The 23,081-nt window shown below is 36.8% G+C and overlaps 2 protein-coding genes across 3 annotated transcripts; one reads left to right on the forward strand and one right to left on the reverse strand.

The window, feature by feature from the left end:
* Positions 1-495: 495 nt before the first annotated feature.
* Positions 496-7,322, reverse strand: LOC126631817 (phosphoenolpyruvate carboxykinase (ATP) 1-like). Of its 2 annotated transcripts, none has more exons than XM_050301971.1 (13): positions 7,194-7,322; positions 6,739-7,041; positions 6,455-6,630; positions 5,248-5,401; positions 5,065-5,149; positions 2,784-2,884; positions 2,378-2,676; positions 2,061-2,234; positions 1,861-1,926; positions 1,536-1,714; positions 1,286-1,455; positions 986-1,154; positions 496-876 (listed from the first exon to the last, which is right to left on the reverse strand). In XM_050301971.1, exons 2-13 carry the CDS (start codon positions 7,020-7,022, stop codon positions 733-735), a joined length of 2,001 nt encoding a protein of 666 aa, XP_050157928.1. In that variant the 5' UTR covers positions 7,023-7,041; positions 7,194-7,322; the 3' UTR covers positions 496-732. The 2 variants fall into 2 exon arrangements, with proteins under 2 accessions (XP_050157928.1, XP_050157927.1); XM_050301970.1 differs by having other exon boundaries at positions 7,145-7,309.
* An 11,078-nt stretch (positions 7,323-18,400) lies between these two features.
* LOC126632408 (glutamyl-tRNA reductase 1, chloroplastic-like) lies at positions 18,401-21,456 on the forward strand. Its single transcript, XM_050302816.1, has 3 exons — positions 18,401-19,004; positions 19,477-19,718; positions 19,986-21,456. The coding sequence occupies exons 1-3, from the start codon at positions 18,740-18,742 to the stop codon at positions 21,114-21,116; spliced, it is 1,638 nt and encodes a 545-aa protein (XP_050158773.1). The 5' UTR covers positions 18,401-18,739; the 3' UTR covers positions 21,117-21,456.
* The last annotated feature ends 1,625 nt before the right edge of the window (positions 21,457-23,081 follow it).

Below are 23,081 nucleotides of genomic sequence, written 5' to 3' on the forward strand. Positions count from 1 at the left end.
TCTTAACTGTATCCAAACTGTTAACCGTGTCCAATCCGTGTCCGAGGCGTGCCTGAGTGTCGAACACTCGGACACTTTGCGGTTTGTAATGAAGAATTGTGGAGAAAAAACATATGGGATCACCTTCATAGGCATTTAATGCTCTTGTACGCATCTTGGATTAGCCGAAGATGGCTTTTTGTACTTCTAGTCAATACTTGATGACCATTTCATTGTGCCTAAGATTGAGGACTATGGTTGTATGGTTGATCTGCTTTGACGCTCTGGTCTTTTGGACCAGGCTATGAACTCTGGGGAAAATGCAATGGAAGCAGGTGCCGTTATTTGGGCTGCCCTACTCGGGGCGTGTCGGGTATACAAGAACGTCGACATGGCGGAGTTGGCTACTGAAAGGCTCATTCATTGAACTCGAACCAAAAAAGCCTGCAAATTATGTCATGCCTTCAAATATCAACCTGCTAATTAGCTATGCGGAGGTGACCGTGCGCAGGTAGCTTCTCAAACCAAACTCATCTTCCACAATCCATAAAGCTAACAATTACATGCTTTCTTTACACAAGGTTTAGAAGGTTTCATAGAGTAATCGGGGAACACAACCAAGAAAAATGAAAACTGAATGACACTTTCTTTACACAAGGTAGTGAGTTAATTGATCGGTTCACATGACATGGATAGATATACGTATAAATGTTCATTATTTCATTTCATTTCATCAATCACACAGCTGCCGGATCAAAAATTTGGTCCCGCTGCAAGAATTTCCCCGGTCAGCTTGTTGTCCTTTCCGATCTTGTGATTCATGAACACCTCGAAGTTCTTCTTGAACAGACCACCCAGATGAAGTAGTGTGTCTTTGTAGGCTTTCTTGTCTGACCACTGCCGTTGAAAATATTCACACAGATCCAGTTCATACAAATGAAAAAATGCATACCAAAATTTAAAGCAGCTAGAAAATACGTAGACGGAAAAAGAATGAGCAACTTACGGTGTTTATTGGGTCCAGAATTTCTGAAGGTACACCCTCAATCTCTGTAGGAATCTCAAGACCGAAAACTTCAGTCTTTGTGTAGGTTGCATTCAGAAGGTCCCCCGAGTGGATCGCATCGATAATCTTCCTGGTATAGGCTAATTTGATACGGTTACCTGTTCCATACCTGCAAAAGAACTAAATGTTATACAATCGAAGTGCACTGACTAACTCTTGGTCTAGTTGTATTTCTCTTTCCAATGCTGGACGAGCATCATCAAATGCATCAGTGGATTTCTGTTTCAATAGATTTTATACCTTCCTGCAGACCACCCTGTGTTAACAAGCCACCCTGTGGCTCCGTGCTTCTGCATCTTTTCAGCCAACATTGCTGCATACCTTGTCGGATGCATCATAATAAACGCTGCACCGAAACATGCTGAGAATGTAGCTTGTGGCTCCTTAATACCATCTTCTGTTCCAGCGACCTATTTTTGCATTCGAAGTTCCATCAATAAAATCAAATGCATGCAACTACTACAAACTGGACAGAAGGTCAAATGAATACCAAAGCAGTGTAACCGCTGATGAAATGGTACATAGTTTGAGCCAAGCTCAGCTTGCTCACTGGTGGAAGCACACCAAATGCATCACATGCCAGGAGGATGACATTTTTCGGATGGGGGCCAACACACGGTATTTTAGCATTCGGTATATACTCTATTGGATATGCTGCCCGGGTGTTTTCTGTAACAATGTTTGCCAAGGTCAAACCAAAAATCGGCAGGACACGGTAAATAGTTGTACAGTTCGAGAGAATGTTCTTTATAAGGACTGATTCATATCATTCTCTGTAACATCTTATTCACTTGCTACTACTTGTTACTACTTACCAGTAACAGATTTCTCTGAGTAATCAACTTCTCGATTATACTCATCAAACACAACATTCTCCAAAACTGCCAAACACATATGCAACCATATTTGATAAGAATTTGAAACATCACTCCAATCATGACACAGAACCGAAACATTTTGCGCTAACTGTCGTTTTTAAAGTAGAAAGTTCAAATTATATCATGATGCTAATTACCAGTCCCGAATTTGATAGCGTTCCAAATATCTGGTTCCTTGTCCTTTGACAAATCAATGCACTTGGCATAGCAACCACCTTCAATGTTTGACACACCATTGTTGCTCCAGCAATGCTCATCATCTCCAATTAGATACCGATTATGGTCTGTAGACAGAGTCGTCTTCCCAGTGCCTACGACAAACATAATGCAGATGATATATATATTCCAGGATCAGTTACACAAACACGAAAGAAACTGAAACACAAAAGATTTATGCATCCGTCGCCAATTGATCCTTGCACACACGGTTGTGGCAGTGCCATAAAACTGTTACCAGATAAGCCAAAGAAAAGGGCAACATCGCCGCCTTTCCCCATATTGCATCCAGAGTGGAGGGAGAGGATTTGACGCTTAGGCATGAGATAGTGCATGACACTGAACAGGCCTTTCTTCATTTCTCCAGCATACTGGGTGCCAAGGATGACCATTTCCCTCCTAGCAAGATTGAGGTCTACGCTTGTAGAGGACGTCATGTGGTGAGTGAAACGGTTACATGGAAACTGCCCGGCGTTGTATATTGTGAAGTCTGGAGTACTGAAATCCTCCAGCTCTTCAGGAGTAGGGCGGATGCACCTGTCATCCAGCCAGTTATCGTTTCAACACTATGCTAAGAGTGTAAAATGTTGTTGCATTCAGCATTATGCACTTAATAATCTTGGCATATCAGATTCATTACTTACATGTTATGCATAAAGAGGGAGTGGTAAGCTCTCGCAGATACAATCCGAACTTTGATTCGGTGTTCTGGATCCCAGTTAAGAAACTGATCATTCACAAAAACCTGGAATACAGATTTAGCATAACACCAGTCACTATTAAGTATTGCAGAGTGTACAAATTGGAAGAACCAAAGAGATTAGGAAAATTATCAAAATGGATTCATATGTTTAGTTTGTTTCTCTCTGGCTGGCAAGTAAATCTGTGAAAATTAGCTCGGTTCTTGAACTATTGTTCTATAGTTGTTTGTAGCTGTTACAACTTGCCTAGTGTAAAGTCCATCTTGTTGCAGACCAATTTTGGCAAAACAAGTACTTGATATCACTAATTACGTATTATAACAAAAATAGACTGATAGCATTACGTAAACATGAGACGAAATTACTCGTCAAGCAATTGTCAACAGTATAGTTAATGTGTTTCCACCATATATGACTGATGATATAGTTAATATATTTGCACCATCATACTTAAATTTTCCTTTTTACTTTGATGACAGTTTAATTTTGATGATTTGACACTAAAGAAAGTAAATATTTCACTAGTGCTTTATTTCACTTGTAAGTAGGAGTGCAACTTGAGCAAGTTGGTAGATTGGATGGTCAACCCAACCTTTACCATTCGAGTTTGAGTTGGGTTTGGGTTCATGCGGGTTTACTCAGGTTCGGGTTTCAATTGGGCTCAAGTCTATTTGGGTTGGGTTTGGGTTCGCCCAACTTTATCGAGTTCAATCTTATAACACCTTATTTTGCATGATTTTTCAAAATTTGAACCAATGTTAATATTAGTTAAAATTTTAGTTACATATCATCAGCCACACAAAAGTTAAAACAAACAACTTGGAGGGTATTTATAAACTAAATTACAAGACATATACCAAAGCTTCAACCAAAAGAAATGTCCATATGAAAACCGACAATAAACATCAAGTATAGTCATTTCAAAAACTTATACGTAACTTATATAATATGAATTGCGATGGATAATATGTGGGTGAGCGAATTCAGACTCAAAATGGGGTTGGGTTTGGGTTGACACGGGTGGCCAAGACATCGACCCAACCTCACCCAATAAATGATCAGGGTGAGGTCCGATTGGGTTTGGGCGAGTTTTTTCTTCATTCTAACCCGCCCATCGAATTTGAAATCGGATTGGGCATGGACGGATTTGGGTTGATCCAACCCAAGTTGCACCCCTACTTGCAAGTGAAAGATTTTAGGTTCGAAAGAGACTTTCTTAGACAGTGAGTTGTTAGTACATTATTATGACGGGGTCAATATGTATGTACATGACTCATGAGGATATGTGTTACATCTATGATTAGCTTATTGAATCTTTACATGACAGCAGCAAACAGCAAGACTTACGTAAGGGAAAAGAAAAGGATCAAAATTAAAGACCGGTCAGACCAAACCAACTAAAATAGTTTGGTCAACTGTTTGTTTTAAATATCATGTAGCACAATCACTTAGTAGTAGTACTACAGTCGAGTAATATTCTTCTTCACTTATAAGTGAGAGGTTTTAGGTTCGATTTTCGTCAAAGACGAATTTGAATCACTTTATTACTAATTCATTATGAGGTCAAGCCCACCCTCTCCCTCTTTTAAGTATAGATAATATCGTTTGTTTAAAAAAAACAAATATATATCACGTAGCACAAAGTTAAGTTGATGAATAGAAACAAAAGCGACTGAGGGGATATCATTTTTTTTAGCAGCCAATGCATCATCATATACACCTACATATGATACTAGGCATATTGTTAATGGGTTACAAATATAATATTTGCAGATCCCTTGGATTGAGGAAATGGATAACAAGAAGATAAGCTTACACGCAATCTAATCTGCAAACTGTCATTGCCAGCTGATTAACATGTTTGATCCATGGTTTTAGGACCCCATGTTTAGGCACAAAATGTTTTAAGATATTTAGGGACGATTTACATCGATTTTATAAGCGTTAAAAGTATTTTCATATAATTAGAAGCATTTTTGGTCGTACACGATAGACAAAACCTTTTTTAGCGTTTTTTTTTTCATTGTTCTATTACCAAAAGTGCTTTTAATAACGTTTTTCACAAGAGCATATTTCGAAACAAGCTCTTTACTCGTCTTGTTACCAAAACTTGAAGATAAACAATTGAGTTGTAGAATTAGTCAGAACATGAATATGGACGATTGAACCAATAATAGAAAAACAAATGAGGAAGAATAATGATCAACACGTCTTTGAGTAATACCTTGTCCAAGGAATTCAAGTAATCTACAGCTCTTTCTCTGTTCACTAAGAAAGTATGCTCGTCCATTTCAATGTTGGGTGAGCCCCTAATTCATTAAGCAAAACAAATTATCACTCAATTGGGTAATTAAGGTTAATCAAATATGTTAATTGCGGTACTTAGAAGAAGCAAGCAGGCACTTACTTTCCCCACCAAAGCTCGTTTTCAGTTTCTTCATCTTTGACAACTCGTTTGTCTCTTGGAGAACGCCCAGTTTTTGCCCCAGATAAAGTGGCCAACGCACCCGATGCCGTTATAAACGAACCTTTCTCATACTTAATAGCTTGCTCATATAGTTCTGTACGTACATATGAAGAATAAGTTAGTTTATAATTCATGTTTAAAATACTAATATCGATGAAAATATTAATATGCAAATTTATAAAAATATCAGTTTGGATTACTTTGAAGGAAAATTGTTCAAAAATGTGAAAATTTAAAATGACTCTTGGGATTGTCATACAAACCATACTACATATATTAATCACTAATTAATACTCAAATACTAAATAACCTGTCCTTATCCTACTAATTTTTTTTATTTTTTATTTATTTTATCTTATCCCACTAATACTATATGCTCCAGCATCTCCTTGGAGTCTAATCATGATTATTTTGACGAGTTGATTCGTACACGCAAGCACATATAATATGTGCTTTCGACCTGTAACATCGATTACTATGAGTCTATAATGAATTGTTATTTCAAATAGATGTTAAGAGATTTTTTGTTGGACTAAAATCATGGTCTCGTATCCTGTAGTTATTATTTTACTTATATTATTATTATAACAAGTGACTTTATAATTGAGTTCAAATAAAAGATGATAAGTGTTTCTTGTTTTTAAAAGTTCAAGAAAAATTAAATAACTAGTGCACATTTTTTTTCAAAATAATAAAATATGTGTTAAAATATTATTGGGTAAAATCTGAAAAATGAGAATATGCAGTACTCCCTAGTGAGCAACTAAGTATTATTCTTTTTTGGAAATGTTATTGGCACTCCAAAAATCTTATTCTACACTCCTTACAAATGTATTTTTCTTTCCAAATATAGACAGTTTAGAGTGTAGAATAACATTTTTAGAATGCCAATCACAATTTTTTTTTTATCAACATATATGGACTATAAATAGGACATACTAACACAGTTATCCACCCTTGTTTTAGCACATTGAATGGTACATCACATTATAACACGTGAAATGATACGTCATGTGACTTATGTCCCCGATACCCACTAAATATATAAGATATTATCACCTAATATGATCCTTACCAATCTATGATTATTCCTATATCAACTTTATAATATTAATGACTAATGAGTAGGGATTGCAAATTGAATTACCAGCAGGAGAGAGATTGTAAAGGATATGGGTAAACTTGAGGGCACTATCACTGACGCCAAAGAGAGAAGCGTCGTAAAGATGATGTTCAACATGCGTCGCCTTCTGCCCATCTGACTTCGGGTCCCCCTTCACCACCTTCGGCCCCGTCTCCCTCGTCAGTGACGCCAATGAGGCACTGTCACAGACACCCACGTTGCACAGTGCACCACCATTTGAGTAACATAAAAACGCAGCGTTTCGGTCAGAACTCAGAACTGCATGATTAATCTAAACAAACACGTACCTGATGGACTGGAGCTGCTGCCTGTGGCGATCCTCTTCAGACATGGTGGGGGTAAAAGCCCCCTGCGATCCGGTGATGGGGGTGGTGGGTTGCGACTTCTTCTTCTGAAGAGAGTGGAGCTCGTCGATCGTCTTGGCCTTCACCGGCGTTGTGCTGTCGTCGTGGCAAACCTCGGCCGAGGACTTCTCATGCTGGGTTTGGATTTTCGGCAGTCCATGGCGTCCCATACTTCCAGTCCTTGAATAGTTAAACCCTCCAATTTCTGCCCTATTATTCTGAGCCATGTTTGTTTATTTTTTTTCCCTGCAAAACATGCAAAATATATTTGGCTAAATAATTAAGCAATCCAAATGAAAATCGAGCAAATAATCCTGTAAATTAGTACCCGATACTAAACATTATTTACCCTTTCTTTTGCATGTAAAGGATGGGAACAAACAAAGAGAAATTCGAACCAGAAACTGAGAGTGAGACCAGTCACCAAGAAAGCCTGCTAGTCTCAAATTACGGGAGGATGAAAGAGAGAGTTGCAGATTTTGATATGAGAGATCACTTGAAAACGATCCATATAAAAAGGCTTTTAGTCCCGGGATTCAAGCATTATAGATTAACTAGAGTTAGTTTAAGTAACCATGGTTGATATTTATTAAATGATCCTTAAATCTTAAGGAAAACTAATGAAAAAAACTTGAAAACTTTGAATTTGAATTATAAGGACAAAATAAAGGGTAAAATGAATAGTACAAGAATTAATTTTTAGTGTAAAAATATGATTTTTCGTCAAAATAAACAATATTAAGAACTTTTCGTTAAAATCCTCTAAACCTTATATATAAAGAAATTAAAATAAGAAAAGTCACGGTTGCAGATAATATAATGGGAAGAAGAAATTTCCAAGTTGAAAATAAATGTGAAACGCTTTTCAACATGGGTGATCATGTCAAGTTGACCCAAAGCGAAGACGCGTTTTGTGTTGCAGTTGGATAAGAACGTCATGTCTGTTACACCTGTATTCGTTCTTTCTGTTCTGTTCATCCAAATTAGGGTTTGCTCAAAACTTGTGATGTACGTGCCGATGAGCAGCTTACAATCTTACCCGTCAAATGGGTTGAGATGCAAATATGTTTTGGGTTCAATTCAACTTGTATTCAAGATGCAAATTGTTCGAAGTTTAGTTGGTTAGAAACATTTATAGTTGCAACTGAAATTTCAAGTTCATATACCCTTCTTCCTTAATGTCGCTTGTAAAAAAAAATTAAAAATTAAAAAAACCTTGTATATCTCCTAAATAGAATCTTAAATATAACGCATATTATTCGATTCCTTCCAATAATATTGTAAGAAAATAATCTCTCATTAGCATGCCTTAAATATCTTTATTTTCTAATTTAAATCATCTCTTTTTTTCCAAGACTTATAAAAGAATTGAATTGATCATTGATCATTTGATGAGTTGGTTTGCAATTCTTATAGTTTGGTACACTGTCAAATAAATATGGATTTTATAACATTAGTAGCTTGTTTGGTATGAAGAATTGAATTGAAATAGATAACTCTCTAATGCATTTTAAAAGTAGATGAGAATTATTTATTATTTTAAGGAGATTAGAAAAAGATTCAACATGAAGAAAACAAAGTAGAAGAAAATTATTTATCATTTTAAGGAAATTAGAAGAAGATGAAAAAAAACTTCTCTCTTCTAATACTCTCATTTTTTGGAGGATTGAAATGAACAACGTTCCTTCTTGAGTAATCTATCTTTTAACTCCAAGTTGACTCCAAATTATTCGTTTCTTGTTTCAAGATACCTTGAAATAGTTGTTTATCTATTTCAATCCAATCATCCATACCAAACGAGGCATGGCGAAATACAACATGCTGAAGGTTTTGTTGACATATATGAATAAAAAAATCTATGTTGGGTTAATTAGTTCGGCCTTTAAAGGGTTTTGAAATAAAAAGAAAATACAAGAGAACAATTTATTTCCTAATGGAGAAGAAAACCAATACAAGTCACATGCTAACATCGAGTCGAGTCAAATTTCACAAGTTTTCTGATGACAAAGAACTACCCCGTGATATATATCACAAGACTGCTTTAGTTTTGGGTGCTTTCCAATGTCTTCTTCTATTGAATTATTTAGTTGCTTAATTTTTAAGGTAGTGTTAACATAGTGAAATTTTAAATCTCAATTGTTAAATTATCGCTTGTTAAAATTTTGGGTAAATTATATAAAATTACCTCAATTATTGGGCCATTAATAGTTTCATACCTCGTCTTTAAAAAGTTTTGATGTCATACCTTATCTTCGAATTTGTTTCAATGTCATACCTTCCGTCAGTTGTCTGTCAATTCCTCTATTAAATACTGACGTGGCTTGAGGCGGGGCCCACTTTCTATTAAAAAATTAATAAAATAATAATTTACCATTAAAAAAAAAAACCAGATCCCATCTTCCCCGAACCCCCCTTCCCTGCACCCATCCTCTCGTCTTCCCCAAACCCACCTCGCACCCATCTTCCACCTCCTCCTCTGCACCCACCCTAGCACCCATCCTCCACCTCCTCCTCTGTCCCCTCCCTCAATCCCCTTCCCTCTGTCTATTTGCACCTGTATGCGTGAAATGGCGACGTCCACTAGGAACCGGACAATAGTCTGCGTCTGAATCACGACGCCGGGGCGTGGAGCTTCGGAACTACTGCCGTGATCTCGAAGAGTTTGGGTCCAAGACGAAGTCCAAATCTGGAAATCGACGGCGGACGCCATGCTGCTGATGCAGCTGGGGTGCGACATGTCTAGGTGTAGATCGATGAAGGGAAGTGGGTAGTCAAAGGAGGAAGTGGAGGATGTGGAGGATGGGTGCGCAAGGGTGGGTGCGGAGGAGGAGGTGGAGGATGGGTGCGTGGTGGGTTTGGGGAAGATGGGAGGGGGAAGACGGGAGGATGAGTGCAGGGAAGGGGAGGTCAGGTGTAATACCCCGTATTTAAAAAAAAAAGATTATATATGTGTGTGTGTGTGTGGGTAATTATTTTTACGTAATGATTTTATTAGATTTATTTTATGCAAGAACCTACTTTTGATATGTGAAATAGTTTCAATGCAAAATCCTTTTTGCTACAAATTATTTCAAAAACTAGCTAGTAGTATGTCATGTTCATATGTAATTAGAGATATTTTTAGTTTGAATTGGAGGGAGATTAAATGAGTTTGGTTTGATTTTCCTCACAAAGGGCCTAGAGTTTGAGGTTAGAATAAGTGAGTAATTTTGTCTTGATATTTTATTTCAAATATGAGGTGGAGAGCTTGGAACATTAGGAGTTAATGTGTTGGTGATTACTCACCACTCTAAATGTCAAGGTGGAAGTCTACTTAAGGGTGAGTTGGCAAGTTTGTATTAGGAATCTAAGAGTTAAATGTTTGGTGATGATTCATCCCTCCAAAGTTTGGAGAGGTGGGATTCATATCCCTTAGACTTTGAATGTGGCTTGTGAGTGTTTGTTCACCTTGCATAATATTGATTAACTTCACACATGTCTCTTTGCCATTTGAACACATATTAGAGCTAAGGTTTTGCTTAACATTTGTTGTTTGTCTATTGGACCACATTTCATTGTTAATGATGAGAATAACATTTGTTGATTTGTGATTGGAACACATTTCATGGTGATAATTAGGTTAACATTTGGTGTGTTTCTATTAGAACACATTTTATGTCTAGTGATTGGCACAACACTTGCTTTCTTTCTATTGGCACACTTAGAAGCTTTCTCCTCAAACTAAATGGGAAGGAAGAGGTTGTTCAATCTTTATAAAGGAAGGAGAAGGAACCAATGGGAGAAGGGGGAGAAGAGAGAAGAGAGAAGAAGAAAAAAAAAAAAAAAAAAACAACTCCAACAAAAAGCCATCCTCCTTTTAATATTATCTCTTTATCTTTCTTGAAGGCTTTAAGCCAGTTTTCATTGTATTTGTAAGTTTCTTATATATAGTGAAATACAATGAAAGCAAACCTCAGTTGATGTAGTCGATTTGGTGAACCACTTAAATCTTATGTTGTTTATGTACTTACATTTGGAGATCATTTCCATGAGAAGCACTTCCACCAACTATGGAAAATCTCTATTTATTTTCACTTGAGAATGATGTACAAAAGTGTGAGACAAATCCCAGAAAAATACATGAGACTTTACCCAACAAATCTCTCCATCAAACTACTATCATTTTCATCTATCGACAGAAAGATATCCAAAACTAGAAATTCGTCCACCCTATTTAACAGATCAAAACACAATCATCCATAGATTATATCAAAGTACTTTCTTCATATGAGTTGTTTGTCTGTCTCTCTACCATGATATATCAAAATTTCAGGAAAATCCCACGGTGTGATCTTCCAATATGTTTAAAATACCAACTCAGTCTCTAATCCCGCAGAAAACTGGACAGCCATGTCATGAGTACCTAAACCCCATTTTTCGTAGCTCCAATCGAAATACTTCCTTCACAAAAGTTGTTCCTTATCATCTCCTCTATAACATATCCAAAAACCATGACAATCTGATCTATGTGCTGACTTGTATCCCAGTTCGAACAGCTGATAGTTTCAACTATATTAAAGAAGAAGAAGAAGTAGAAGTGGTGGGCTAAAATAAAAATAAAAGATGATGTTTGGAAAGGGAAAAGCTAGAAACATGATTCCATACCTTGTAGCCTTTGAGACATATATTTCACTCTAACAATTATTTTCTCTAACATGGATGTCTATTCTTTTCTAATAGAAACAGGTTGCCCGACCAAGATGGCCGAGATGTTGGAAAAACATATATGGAGTGGTCAACGAGCAACATTTTATACGATGGATTATAAATTATTACTTTGTTATTAATATTATGATTATATTATTCTTGTTACTAATCAATTTGATTTATGTTGAAACTTGCAGGCTTGTAAGATAAAGTGTGAGTATTGATATCTATGTGAACATTACACATACATATGCATTGCAAAGCAGGAAAGAGAGTACAATTGTGTTGAGCTGTGTAAAGTGTTTGAGTTGTGAGGATATTCAAGGGCTGAAGTTTGCCTTGAATATAAAATAATGAACCTTGTTTATGTTAGGCGTAGGGTGCAGGGCTTGAGCATACAAATTGGTTGATTATTAAAAATAATGAAATCTTGTATATGTCAGGCGTAGGGTGCAAGGCTTGAATATACATTTGGACGTTAGGGGAAGTGCCTATTTAATAAAGTGGAAACTGAGAGTCACAAAAATTGGGTTAAGGGATGAACAGGAGTTAACTCATGTTCTAATGTACTCGGAGCCAAGTGGTATAAGCATGGTATGAGACGTGAAAGCTTGGGTGCCTTAGGTATGTGTTGATGGGATTAGAAGGGAGTGAGTACATTCATGCATCTCATTGCATACATTTTATGTATTTGCGAGAACTACTCAATTCAATTATTATTTTTAGTTGGTACTTTTGTTATGAATTAATTTTGTATACTAATATTTTATTTCCGATGCGTATTTGATAAATTTTATGTAAGATTTTGTTATCTAATGTATGTGTAATCGTTATAATTTAATTTTGGGTAAAAGACTGTTTACTACCCTCATGTTTCGTGGTTTTCAACATTTAGTACATCAAGTTTTTTTCGTCTCAGAGTCATACCTAAAGTGTAAATTTTGGGACAGTCTCATACATCCGTTAGTCAAACTGTTAAGTTTTTCGTTAAGTGTGACGTGGCGCACTGACTGGGCGCCACGTGTCATCCACGTTTTTTTTTTTTTCTTTCTTTTCTTTTCTTCTTTCTTCTTCTTCTTCTTCTTCCTTCGACTGCAACTTTCTTTTTTTTTTCTCTTCCTCCTTCTCCTTCTTCCTTCCTTCCTCCTTCCTCCTTCCTTCCCTTTCTTCCCCTTCTTCCTTCTTCTTCCTTCTCATTCTCCTTCTTCTTCCCGAATCTGGGGAAGCTTATTTTTTTATTTTTTTTTCTTCTTCTTCTTCTTTCTCTTTCCTCCTTCCTTCTTCTTCTTCTTCCTCCGAATCTACCCAGATTCAGTTTTTTCTTTTTTTTTCTTTTTTTTTTCTTCTTTCTTCTTCTTCTTCTTCTTCTTCTTCTTCTTCTTCTTCTTCTTCTTCTTCTTCTTCCTCCTCCGAATCTGCCCAGATTCAGTTTTTTTTTTCTTCCTCCTTCTCCTTCTTCCTTCCTCCTTCTTCCTTCCCCTTCTTCTCCTTCTTCCTTCCCCTTCTTCTCCTTCTTCCTTCCCCTTCTTCTCCTTCTTCCTTCCCCTTCTTCGTTCTTCTTCTTCTTCCTCCGAATTTGGGGGAAGATGAAAGTTTTTTTTTTTTTTTTTTTTTTTTGAGGAAGAAGAAGAAGAAGAAGGAGGAAGAAGGGGAAGGAAGAAGGAAGAAGGAGGAAGAAGAAGAAAGAAAGAAAAAAACAAACAAACAAACTTCCCCAGATTTCGGAGGAAGAAGAAGGAGAATGAGAAGGAAGAAGGGGAAGAAAGGGAAGGAAGGAGGAAGGAAGAAGGAGAAGGAAGAAGCAAAAAAAAAAAAAAAAAGAAAAAAAAGAAAGTTGCAGTCGGAGGAAGAAGAAGAAGGAGAAGGAAGAAGAAAAAAAAAAAAAAAAACGTGGATGACACGTGGCGCCCAGTCAGTGCGCCACGTCACAGTTAACGAAAAACTTAACAGTTTGACTAACGGATGTATGAGATTGTCCCAAAATTTACACTTTAGGTATGACTCTGAGACGAAAAAAACTTGATGTACTAAATGTTGAAAACCACAAAACATGAGGGTAGTAAACAGTCTTTTACCCTTTAATTTTATTTTCCACCATATCTTGGTTGTAGAATTTATTTATATAGCTAAGATATGACTCACACCCTAGCTCGTGAATAATCTTTATTCGCGGGTTGTGGCGTGACATTGGGGAAGACAGGATCTAGGTTTTTTTTATATATAATTTTTTAATGGTAAATTATTATTTTAATAAATTTTTAATAGAAAGTGGGTCCCGCCCCAAGCCACGTCAGCATTTAACAGAGGAATTGATAAACAACTGACGGAAGGTATGACATTGAAACTTTTTAAAAATGAGGAATGAAACTGTTAATGACCCAATAGTTGAGGTAGTTTTATGTAATTTATCCTAAAATTTTATTGATTTGTCGTCGTAAATTGAGCGACGATGTTGTTGATTTTTGATTGATACATAGTCGGTTTTACTTTTGATCAACACCATTTTGTGTAGACTAAGGGCTCAGTGGGTTGGAAGGGATTATGCTATAGGAATAAGGTTGGATTGACAAGAACTTCTAAGACATAACTTGTACCATGTATAAGGATATCTGGATATGCTAGATAATCCATTTTGTAGTTGATTCATAACACATCTTGTCCAGTCCTATGTATCTCATATTTAGACACAACAAACAACAGACTGGACTTAAATCTATTTTAATTGATCACAACTTGTCTGATCTAGCCCACTAAACAGAGCATAAGGGTGTGTTTGTTACACCACGTTATCTCAAACTGGATTGGTGTAAAGGACTAAGTTGGACTGACTTGGTTGGACTAAACATAATAAGAATAGTGAAATATTTATTGCAGTACCTGACTAAACTATAGACTAAAATATTTTGGAACTCAAGTCATATTTTTTTTTTCATTTTTAATTCACTTTTTAATCCACACTTGCTTTAAAAAAGAAACACTAAAAACTAAAAAAAAAAATAATAATAAAAGATCAAATCCAGTAGAACACCACCATTTTATCCTCTCTCTCCCCTCCAAAATTGACGAAACCGGAATTTGACAATTTGTTCCATCGTCTTCAATCTTCATCTGGGCAATGTTTTTTCAGCCGTCCCGTTCGTCGACCCACTTACCCATCAGAAATAGGACACAGTTGTCAAGTTATCATAGCAAAAACATATACATACATATATGTGTGGGTGTATATATGTGTGGGCGAATCCCGTTTGGTCACGCTTAAACTAGTCCCTGTGACTACCAAACACGGTCCAATCCAGTGAAGGCTAGTAAATCCAAACAAACACACCCTAAAAGTACAACACGAGCATGTCCATGTTCATTTCTTTCAAAGTTGGCGTAGAACAACATGAACCCAGATCCTCTTCGAATCCCAAAAAACCGAGCATAAGAATCACATGATCGGGGCTATTGAAATTTGATCAAACAACTACAATTATTATAACTTTTAAAGGGCTCCTTGTTTGTAGCCGTTAGATCAAAATTCAACAGCCCGAATCATTTGATCCTTAAGCTCATTTTTTTTAGATCCGGAAAGGATCTGGGTTCGAACAACATAATCATTGGCCGGTCATGTCAAGCATGACGCGCACTTTTAATTTGATATTAGTAGTATCGTACATGAGTGATGGACAGCCTTGCACGAGCCCATTGTCAGTTGGGCCAGCCTGAGGGTCTAGCTATCTATTCTTATGTTGTGTATGCATAAGTGTGGAGTCCACTGTAGTTAGAACGGTCTTAGGCCTTGGCGAAAAAAGTGAGTGTGGTACCGTATATTGAACTATATATAAATTGAACTTCTACAATGTGCTGAAAAATTTAAGTGTGATACTAATTTGTTGAACTCATGAGTGTGGTATTAATATATCGAACTCATATTAGTGTAGCAGTAGTGTTAAAAATTAAAATCAGGATACCTGATTCCTAGTATAGATATCACACTCACGTGAACCATTGTGGAAATGCCTTAATGACAGAAATTAAACAAATTTTGTTTACAACCCAATAGAATTCTCTACACCTGTATTCTAATTTACTTGGGCCGTTTGTATTAAGTAACATTTCTAACCCAATATTGCCTTGGGAAATTCGTTTTGCACCAATTTGCATCTCTGGACAGTACATTTGATTAATTCAGACACATCAATAATGAAATGGGTCTTTTGATATAGGTCCGAAGTAACTAAAAATTGGACCTATTTCAAAAGTCAAAAGTCATTAAAAATTAGACCTATTTCAAAAGTAGGCCTATAAAATTGGACCTAATTCAAATTTTCCTATAATGAAACACAATATTGTAGACGATGATAAACTTTTGCGACGAGTTTTTTAATTTATCGTACAACGAAATTCTACTGTGCAAAATTTTTTTCATTGATATTCAAACATTTGTAACACATGATATATTTAATTGGACAATACATATCACGTGACAGAAAAAATCTTTCAATTTTTCTTTGTCTTGGTCACAGTTTAAACACAAGTGGCCTGTACTACTTGATTAGTACTTGTGCCATATCATTTCCATTCAAATATATAATTTACAGCTCTAAAGTTGTAGGTTATTGTTTTCTAGCAATCTTTGTATTCACTGTGAAGATAATGCAGAGTTTTTCAAGTTAACTTTACACCAAAAACAATGTCCTTATTGGTGGGAAAACGTAGCCTTTTGCACTTAAACCCACCGGATCCCGCAATTCGGAGCGATTATTGCGTAATTTGAACCATTCAAGAAAATGAGAGAGATCCACACCCTAGGTTTTGTAAGGTGACTAATGAAATGAACTAATGAGAGTCATATGATTTGCAATGAATGATTCAGATTGCTCGGTCTGTCGCTATGGACTGCAAGATCCGAAGAGGATCTCGATTCTTGAACTTCCTTGTTTCTTGAAATCAGTTGTAGTTAAAAAATGAATACAAAACCCAAATTGTTGGCACCAAGTTGTAGGGTTATCTTGGAATGCACCCAATATCATGTACAAAACTAGATTGAAGATGAATTCAAGCACAAATTAATTCTTCATTAGTCTGACATAAACATTACGGCAAGACTGTCGGATATTTGATGTGTTTGAGTGATGCTTTGGAATAATATACTTCAAATTATATTGCTCCAAAGTACTTCTAAACATGGTATATGCTTGGTTTTGGTAACAAAAAAAACTGCACTGCTGATTTTTTATTAGATTTGTCCTTTGATTTCTAGCATGTTGATCAATATTCTACAATGGAATGGTACATTCGATCACTCGTGATCATCGATTTGAAGTAACTTGCACACATTTAAAGTATTCATTCTGAATTATTGTTCACGCAAAAACAAATGATCATTGCTTTTTTTCTTTCTTTTATTATGTGGTATCTATCTAACATAAAGGTCAAATTTTATACTAATTTCTTAGTATGCCCTTTTTCTCTCTTTATGCATATATTAATTTCTTAGTTAATGTGAAAAATTTGAGGACAATATTCCAATGTCTTTCATTTATCCTTATCAAAGATGGCTCATAATGTGTCTCGCTAAGAGGATGATGTGATTTAGTGATAAAAAGCTCAACTACTACATCGAGTTATAAATGTGTCGTGTCGCTTCGACGAGTTGTTGTGGTTTTGTTGTCTGGATGATGGTGTGATGTAGCCTCGCTATTTTAACCGTGACTCTATATGCGCATCTGATGCCTGATCTGTTGCGTCTATTATCATTGTGACAGATTTCTACCGTTTCTTCACAATAATTGTGTAGTAACCGTATAGAGTCACACTGTACATAGATAGTGGTTAAATTATGAAAACCACAAAGTTGGATATCCAAAAGTATGAGCGTGTTTATTGTCCACGTAGGACTTAATTTGAAACCAAAGTTGTGGCAAACAGAGGCCTGAAATCTCAGAAAGCAATCTCTTTCACATAACTTCACACCCCACCTCCTCCAACCTTATCCCTCTCAGTTGCAGCCTGCTGCTGTGGGTCCTAGCTAGCTTCTTTCTGAGTTCCTGGCGGTTGGATTCCGTTGTGCTGATGAGTGTAACGTGTAATCCAACGGATGGCATGGAGCCAAGTAAGATTAATATAAGTGGTAAAATTATTTCCACATAATGTTTTCGGAAAAAGGCATCAAGTCAGTTCGAAAGAATCAATATAACATCTTTAGTTTGATACGCCCTTTGGTTTTAATTGTTGTCAGCAGTGAGCTTGTCGCCATTGTACCCTTTGGAATAAGTACATATCTAAATATTATCTAGACGGTCAGATGCTAATTGTACTAAACATGTATAATCACATAAATTATATCTCTTCAGATAATAATGTATTAAATACTACTAAACCATAACACTAGTAAAAATTATATTATAACATTGAATTAAAGCTAGGTGGTTAATGAGATCAAATATAGCTAGTGGCACTAAGTCTTCATTTTGTTGGAGTTGTTTGTATTTTTGTTTTTTTGAAACGAAGAGTTGTATGTAATTTTTTTTTTAATATAACAAACTATATTATTTATTAAGAGGATGGAGAAATGGGCTAAACCCGATAATGAGTTAGAAATAATATGATTCAAATTCGCTTTCGACGAGAATCAAATTTAAGACCTCTAACTTACAAAAGTGCTAAGTAACAGGAATTTATGTATTTAATATAAGAATTATTTGACTGTAGAGATGATGATTATAAGAAATATATTGTAGTTAATCTACAAAATGTAAGTATTATCTTTCATTTTTGGCCGAAATCTTATCAACAAAAAGCGGAATAGATGAATAGATGGGGTCCACACAAGGTTGAAGGGGAGTGTGGATAAAACGTGCGTTCCATTCCACCAATCAGAATGCAAAGCGATCCCAAACACACCAAAAGTCCAAACTCCCAATCTCCCACACACACAAGGAGAGAGAGAGAGAGAGAGTGTGTGAGGGTCAATTCTTTTGTATACCCACCAAAGTATTAAACCCACCCCCACTCCTCTCCAACTCCCCCAACTCCCACGCAGAGAAGGAGAGAGAGAGAGAGAGAGTGAGAGGGTCAATTCTTTTGTATACCCACCAAAGTCTAAACCCACCCCCACTCCTCTTCCTCCTCCCCTCTCGAATCCCAAAATCCAAATCAAACGCCCAGCATTCCTTCCTTCCACTGCTCCAATCCCAATCCCTATACACACTTTTCCAATCTTTCACTCTTCTCGTATTTTTTGAGCGTTGGAAACGCCGTCTGGTTTGGGTCAATGGCGATGTCGACCAGTTTCGCCGGAGCAAAGTTGGAGGCTTTGCTGTCATTGTCTTCGTCGTCGGCTGCGACGACGTCGTCCAGGGCTTCTACCGGTTCTTCTTTGGTGGGTTCTGTGAGGCCCATTAGGACTAGAAGGCTCCAAATTCAGAGAGGAGTGCGGTGCGAAGTGGCCGCTTCTTCTGATGCTTCTACCGCGGTGGTTCAGTCTGTCGCTTCCAATGTCTCCGCTCTTGAGCAGCTCAAGACCTCTGCTTCTGACAGTACGTGTCTTTTTTCCCATTAATGCGATTTTTTTCTTTTGAATTTATGAACTTTATTGTGTGAATTCTCTAATGGGTTTGTATTGGAATTGAATTTTCTGCTTGCAATTGTTGGTTTTGTGAATGGGTTTGTTCTAAATAAGTTAATTCATGATGGGTTTTGGTGTATTTTTTATGGGGTTTTTTCCCCATATATATGTGCTTAAATTAGGAGATTGTTTGGGTTTAGAATTTTGCGTCATAGAAAGTTTCTCACTTCCCCCCACCTCTTTCTTTGTTTTTAATCGTCGCGGTTCTACGATTCAAATGCTTTTGATTACCGTTGTTTGATTGTGTTTATTAGGATAATGTTCGGTTTGATTGTGTTCATGATTCAAGGTTGTTTGCATACTTTATAAAAGTATGTGTTTGGCGTACCCTTTTTAGTTTTTGTAATGTTGTCTGACTAAAGTTCCACAATTGTTCTTCTCAGGGTACACCAAGGAAAGAAGCAGCATTGTGGTCATCGGACTTAGTATTCACACAACACCGGTTGAAATGCGTGAAAAACTAGCCATTCCAGAAGCAGAATGGCCTCGAGCCATAGGGGAGCTGTGTGGCTTAAATCACATAGAAGAAGCTGCTGTTCTTAGCACTTGCAACCGAATGGAGATATATGTTGTAGCTCTATCTCAGCATCGTGGTGTCAAAGAAGTTACCGAGTGGATGTCAAAGGTACTTTTCCTTTCTTTATGTTGTTTTTGGCATATGTTTTGTGACATGGATTAATCAATCATCTTATTTGACATTGGAGAAAATGGTTTATTTATTTATTTTTAATTTCTTTCTTTGAACGAAAAATTACGCTCAATTCCTTTGTGGGTTATAGTTTGAGCCTATACGGTGTTTCCTTTCTCCTGATTATTAGTAGAGTATCCTGAATTTACCATGTTCATTTCTTGCTCTAAAACATTACCTGACACTATTTTCTTTTGTTTGCAGACAAGTGGAGTACCTGTTTCCGAGCTATGCCAGCACCGGTTTTTACTCTATAATAATGACGCCACTCAGCATCTCTTTGAAGTATCAGCAGGTCTCGACTCTCTTGTCCTTGGAGAAGGTCAAATTCTTGCCCAGGTGAAACAAGTTGTTAAAGTCGGCCAAGGAGTTGTTGGCTTTGGTAGAAACATCAGTGGACTGTTCAAGCACGCAATCACTGTGGGAAAGCGGGTTAGAACTGAAACTAACATTGCTGCTGGGGCAGTTTCTGTAAGCTCTGCTGCTGTTGAACTTGCCTTGATGAAGCTTCCTGCATCGTCACATGCTACTGCAAGAATGTTGGTGATTGGTGCCGGCAAAATGGGAAAGCTTGTGATCAAACACTTGGTAGCAAAAGGTTGCACAAAGATGGTTGTTGTGAATAGGACTGAGGAGAGAGTGGCATCCATCCGCGAGGAGCTGCACGGTATTGAGATCATTTACAAGCCTCTTACAGAAATGCTTAACTGTGCAGCAGAGGCCGATGTGGTTTTTACTAGCACCGCATCTGAAACCCCATTATTTTTCAAAGAAGATGTGAAGGACCTTCCTGCTGTAGGTCCAGAGACTGGCGGTTTGAGGCTTTTTGTTGATATTTCCGTCCCCCGGAACGTGAGTTCATGTGTTGCAGATGTTGATGGTGCTCGACTTTACAATGTTGATGACCTTAAGGAGGTTGTGGCTGCTAACAAAGAGGATCGTCTGCGGAAAGCAATGGAAGCTCAGGAAATTATCACTGAAGAGTCAAAACAATTTGAAGCTTGGAGGGATTCTTTGGAGACAGTACCTACCATCAAGAAATTAAGAGCTTATGCTGAAAGAATCAGAGCTGCAGAGCTCGACAAATGCTTATCAAAAATGGGCGACGACATATCAAAGAAAACAAGAAAAGCCGTAGATGATCTTAGCCGAGGAATTGTGAACAAGCTCCTTCATGGTCCGATGCAGCACTTAAGATGCGATGGGAGTGATAGTCGAACTCTGAGTGAGACCCTTGAGAACATGCACGCTCTTAACAGAATGTTCAGCCTCGAGACAGAAATATCCGTATTGGAACAGAAAATTCGAGCTAAGGTGGAACAAACCCAGAAGTAAAGCTACAATGTCAAATTTCTTCCACGACACATCGACTTCCTCAAACTCGAATAAGGGGAAAACATCCTCACATTGTCATTTTCGTGTTCCTTCTGGTGTAATCTTCAACTCGATAGACAATTTGTGTTGGTCCCGGCTGGGGGATCTTCCAATTCATTCACTGGTGAAAGACACCGTAACATGATTTTTCTGTGGGAGTTGTCTATATGTCTACCACCACATGTTCGTAAGTGGCTGTTCGGCTTTGTATCGAAATTATGAGATATCTGTAATACTGTCAATTCTTGTAATTAAAAGTCATTTGTGATGAATGTGTATTGTAATTCATAATTTGGCGAAATTATTGTCCTGTTGTCTTTCAATAGTGAAACACCGAAGGTTCCGCTGTGGAGCCTTAGGTGATCACATGGATACAAGGTTCTAAAAAGCGTTAATGAAAAAAAATGCAAAATAAAAGTTATCTATTTTTTGTTTAAGTGAGAATCGTGACCTAGGCTCGTTAGGCAGGTGCCTGGGTAGGTTTAGGCGCAATTTCTTGATTCTCATACATCTAAGGTTTAATCGGGACGGTGGCCATCAATATAACGCCTAAGCAGGGCTTAGTAGGTGCTATGCGAATATTTTTAGAATAGTGCCTAGATAGCCTCTTCAAACATTTATTGCCCTGCCTCGGTTAAAGAAGGCTAAGAAATCAGGTCCATAATCTTCAGGAATCCTAATCCTTTGACTTCAACTCTAACATTATGTTTGAATGAAGGAAATAAACTTGGAATTCAGGTAAAAAACATAATTTATAAATTGACATACATTAATTTTCTTGTTTGGATTCATAACCATGGAAATTTAGAATTTCCGAATGGAAAAATAAACTTGGAATTTGGGACATCTAATTCCAAATTCTATGAAAATAGGCGTCATTTATCAATTTCTATGATTGAGAGTTTAAAAATTAACAAATTTCATATTCAATTCCATTGTTATTTTAGGTTAACCAAACAAGAAAATTCATAAATTCTAGAAAATAAAATCTCATCATTTGAATTTCCGTCATTTTGAAAATTCCTTACTAATTTTAAATTTCTTCATCCAAACATAATGTAATAGTCGTAAAATTATCATCATGACCACATTTTTATTTGGTACCTAAATGAATGAACATATCTTCTTTTAAACAAATGGTATATCACACCATTAATATTTTACATGTTTTGGGATTTATTCAACAAAAAAAAAAATATCAAAAAAAGTATACCATAAGTCTCATCTTGAATTGTTACTTAATACTATGGTCTGGTGGTATTCCTCTACGCTTATAAAAAAGATATTTAGGCTCGATTCTCGCCAAACGCGTATTTGAACCACATTATTGTTAGTCTATTGTGAGGCTAAGCTCACCCATCCCCCTTAACGTAGATAATTTCGTTTGTTAAAAATAATAATAATTATTATTATTATAAAAAAAAAGTCTCATCTTGAATTAAAACTTGAAAATGAATCGAGTAAATGTAAGTGGACGTAGTAGAATTTTCCACAATTATTATAAATGCAATAAGATGATAGACATAATTTCGAAGGACTAGATGATGGGATAATTCTCTAGTCTCTATCCGACTGTAGGTACTTCCGAGACAATGCCTTTTTCATCAGTGAAGACATAAACACGGTTGCAACAAAAGTTGGCCAATCTAATGAATCCAGGTTTTAAGATGAGAACTGTAACAGCTGGGTTGTTCTTGCTGATTGTCGCTGCGGCCTCCGACGCAGGCTTTCCAACTAGCTCAGGCCAAACATATTTGAATTCTGGAAACAGTAAAAACGACGTTCAAAATTGTAAGTTTGTATTTGATATATATATAAGTTATAACCGTATAGTGTTGGAGAAAGAGAAAGAGCAAACCTTGACCACAACATGCAGCATTTGTACAACCTTCGCTGACACAAGGAGGGTAATGAGGCCAAGAAGCT

The sequence above is a fragment of the Malus sylvestris genome, chromosome 8 (assembly GCF_916048215.2).
Source record: "Malus sylvestris chromosome 8, drMalSylv7.2, whole genome shotgun sequence".
NCBI lineage: Eukaryota > Viridiplantae > Streptophyta > Magnoliopsida > Rosales > Rosaceae > Malus > Malus sylvestris.